Below are 2,649 nucleotides of genomic sequence, written 5' to 3'. Positions count from 1 at the left end.
TAGGGCTGCAACTAACAATTATTTTCATTATCGATTAATCTGCCAATTATTTGCTTTATTGATTTATCGTTTAGTCTTTGAAAATGTCAGGCAGTAGTGAAAATCCAACAGCTTCTTGTAATAACAACATATCATGCTGGACTGAAAGGAGATATGTTGATTTTGTGAAATAACAAGACAAAGTGATATGTTGTTATTACAAGAAAGGTGTCTTGTAAAAGGTGAACAATTTGGCATCTAGTAATAACATGAAATATATAAATATATATATACAAAACATTTTTATGGCGGCAGTAAATGCTGCTGTAGATGACTCCTCTCAGCTCATATTTTGAATTTAACGCCTCACGAAGGTCTGTGATCGAACATTAGCTTTTATAATAAACACAGTGGTGACAGTGAGCATGAGTCAACTACTTCCTTCTGCATTATTTGTCGACCAGGTGTGTATTAGACAATATCATTCAACTTGAGACCACAGGAATGGCAATGCCGTTAATTATGAACACACAATTGGGCATTTATCCTTATCTGCTGTCACGAACGAATAAAGGGTATAATTCTTTACATTTACAGAATTTAAAAAGTGTGTTTTTCAGAATTGTTTCTACAGGATGAAACGTGTATTATTATGTACGCAGCTATCCTAAACTTGTGGCTACACATCTGGAAGGTTTCCAATATTTGTTACTGTATGCCGTACAGGCTACTGAGGACGAGTGTCTCTGTCTTTATTTCTTAATAGGATCCTGAACTCCAAGATCCATTGTCACTGAGTCTAAATGAAAACTATGATGACCAAAATTCGCCACATCATGATTCAAAAAAAGCACCAGGAAGCCCTGACTATAACTGTGAGACTCCAGAGATTCAAGTTATCATCAAAGAGGAAGAGGAAGGCTGGACTGTGAGTGAAAATCGTGAGTGGAAAATCTTAAATATCAGCAAACCCCTTACTAGATGAAATACACACAGTTACTCGATTGTGACTTTTCACATTTTTGTTTTGCCTTGTAATGTTAAACACAGATGAGAGCTTCAGCTCAGAGGAAGAAAACGAAGATACTTCCTCACACACTTGTCATCCCCAGCTCAAAGCATACGGGAACGAGAGCTCCATTTCGTGCGGAGTAAAGAGACACGAGAGAGTGTTTTTGGTGGACAAATGCTCGGAGGAGTCTGGTGGCACCACTTTCTCTGGGCAGAGCTCCTCCGTCAGTGCGGGGCAGCAGAGACACACGCTCATGGACGAGAAACCTAAGATTTCCTGTATACGTGGAAAAGTGCCGGGAAATGTGACTGTGCACCAGTGCAATAACACAGTATGTGAAACGACCCCTAGTCACAAAAGGAACATGAAGGCCCATCAGGGAACACGTGCAGCGGACGAGTGTTACGCTCAAGACCAGAGCCTTGACGTAAAACAAAGCACATCTTTGCCAACAGAAGCAGAACTACGTGAGACCAAACGATCAGCACCTTGCCAAACAGTATGTAATAGCTTTTCTTGAAATTTGTCATATAATGTTATAAAACATTTGTAATTGGTACTTTCTTTCTTTCTTTCCTTTTATTTTCTTGTTGTTCTAGTCATCTAGTAGCGGTTTCGTGTGGTCAAACAACAAGGTGGTTCCTCTAATACCACTGTTGCATTTGCTGAATGTGTTATGTTTTTGTTAGCTGGTTCCTGACCTGAAGCCCCGTTCGAAAGTTGTCCACAAACGGAGCAGAACAGGAACATGACAATATTAGGGCGTAGATTATGTTAATGACCACGTATCACGAATGTGTGCCTCCTCATGAACCGGGGACTTAAATCCGGCTGAAAGGAGTGATTCACGCCAAGTTTGTCCAGTTAAGAGTTTGGTGAATCAGACTTGAAACACTTGGACCATCGAGCCTCATGTTTAAGATAACAATACAAAAATGTTCCTGCATGAGGCCCAATAATAATAAAACCATTTTTAGTTTTAGTTTTGTTTAAACATCCCACATTATGTGTGATTATCAAGGTAGGCAGATAACTTTCAAAACTCATTGAGTACACTTTTATAGTTTTTTCATCACTATGCATTCCAACAAAGTGAGAGAAATGTCCGAATCTGATGTCACTATTTCTTATCAGATTCACTTTGTGTGTAAAGACTCCCGAAAGATGCAGAAATTGACTTCCTTTCCACACGATGTTCTGCATTTAGGATTCTCCTGAACATAAGCCCCTGATGTCACATGGACTCAAGCTGGCATCGGCAAACTTAGAGGACCAAACGCTCCATGTGACCGTCAGACTGCAGGCAGGGGATGAGGAGGAGGAACAAGAGGAGGAACCAGATGAAGAAATTGGTGGTTTAATCAACTCTGATGGAGAGGTGGTTGAATGGGATGGCAGTAAGTGATTCATAAGAACACATTTACTGCAAAGCCACTACTGAAGCACACACATGCAAGGGAACACTCTTGTTTCATCTGAGTTTATTATATTTATTATATTTGGAAAATAATAATTTAAGTAGCAGTTAAAAATATAACACATTTTCTCAGCATTGGCAAGACCTTTTAAGTTTATGAAAAGGTACAGAGCCTTAGTTCTTTTGTTTTCTGTTATTATTTTGTTCCCAGTCACAGTTTTATGGGTAGTGATAGCATGCA

At 39.3% G+C, this 2,649-nt stretch overlaps 2 protein-coding genes across 3 annotated transcripts in view; one reads left to right on the top strand and one right to left on the bottom strand.

Moving 5' to 3' along the window:
* LOC118327159 (bifunctional apoptosis regulator-like) overlaps window positions 1–2,649 on the bottom strand; it is a 337,943-nt gene that overhangs the window by 8,072 nt on the left and 327,222 nt on the right. The window lies entirely within an intron of this gene.
* Window positions 746–2,649, top strand: part of LOC118327152 (zinc finger protein 37-like) — a gene marked incomplete at its 5' end in the record, with an annotated part of 7,417 nt that continues 5,513 nt past the window's right edge. Inside the window, 3 exon segments of the mRNA XM_035660409.1 lie at window positions 746–920; window positions 1,030–1,490; window positions 2,199–2,388. Of these exon segments, the coding sequence (XP_035516302.1) occupies window positions 746–920; window positions 1,030–1,490; window positions 2,199–2,388 (826 nt within the window).

Source organism: Morone saxatilis, unplaced genomic scaffold (assembly GCF_004916995.1).
Source record: "Morone saxatilis isolate NCDOM2014 unplaced genomic scaffold, NCSU_SB_2.0 Contig17, whole genome shotgun sequence".
Taxonomy (NCBI): Eukaryota; Metazoa; Chordata; class Actinopteri; family Moronidae; genus Morone; species Morone saxatilis.
Note: the sequence above shows the minus strand (reverse complement) of the source record. Positions and strands in the feature narration are given on the sequence as shown.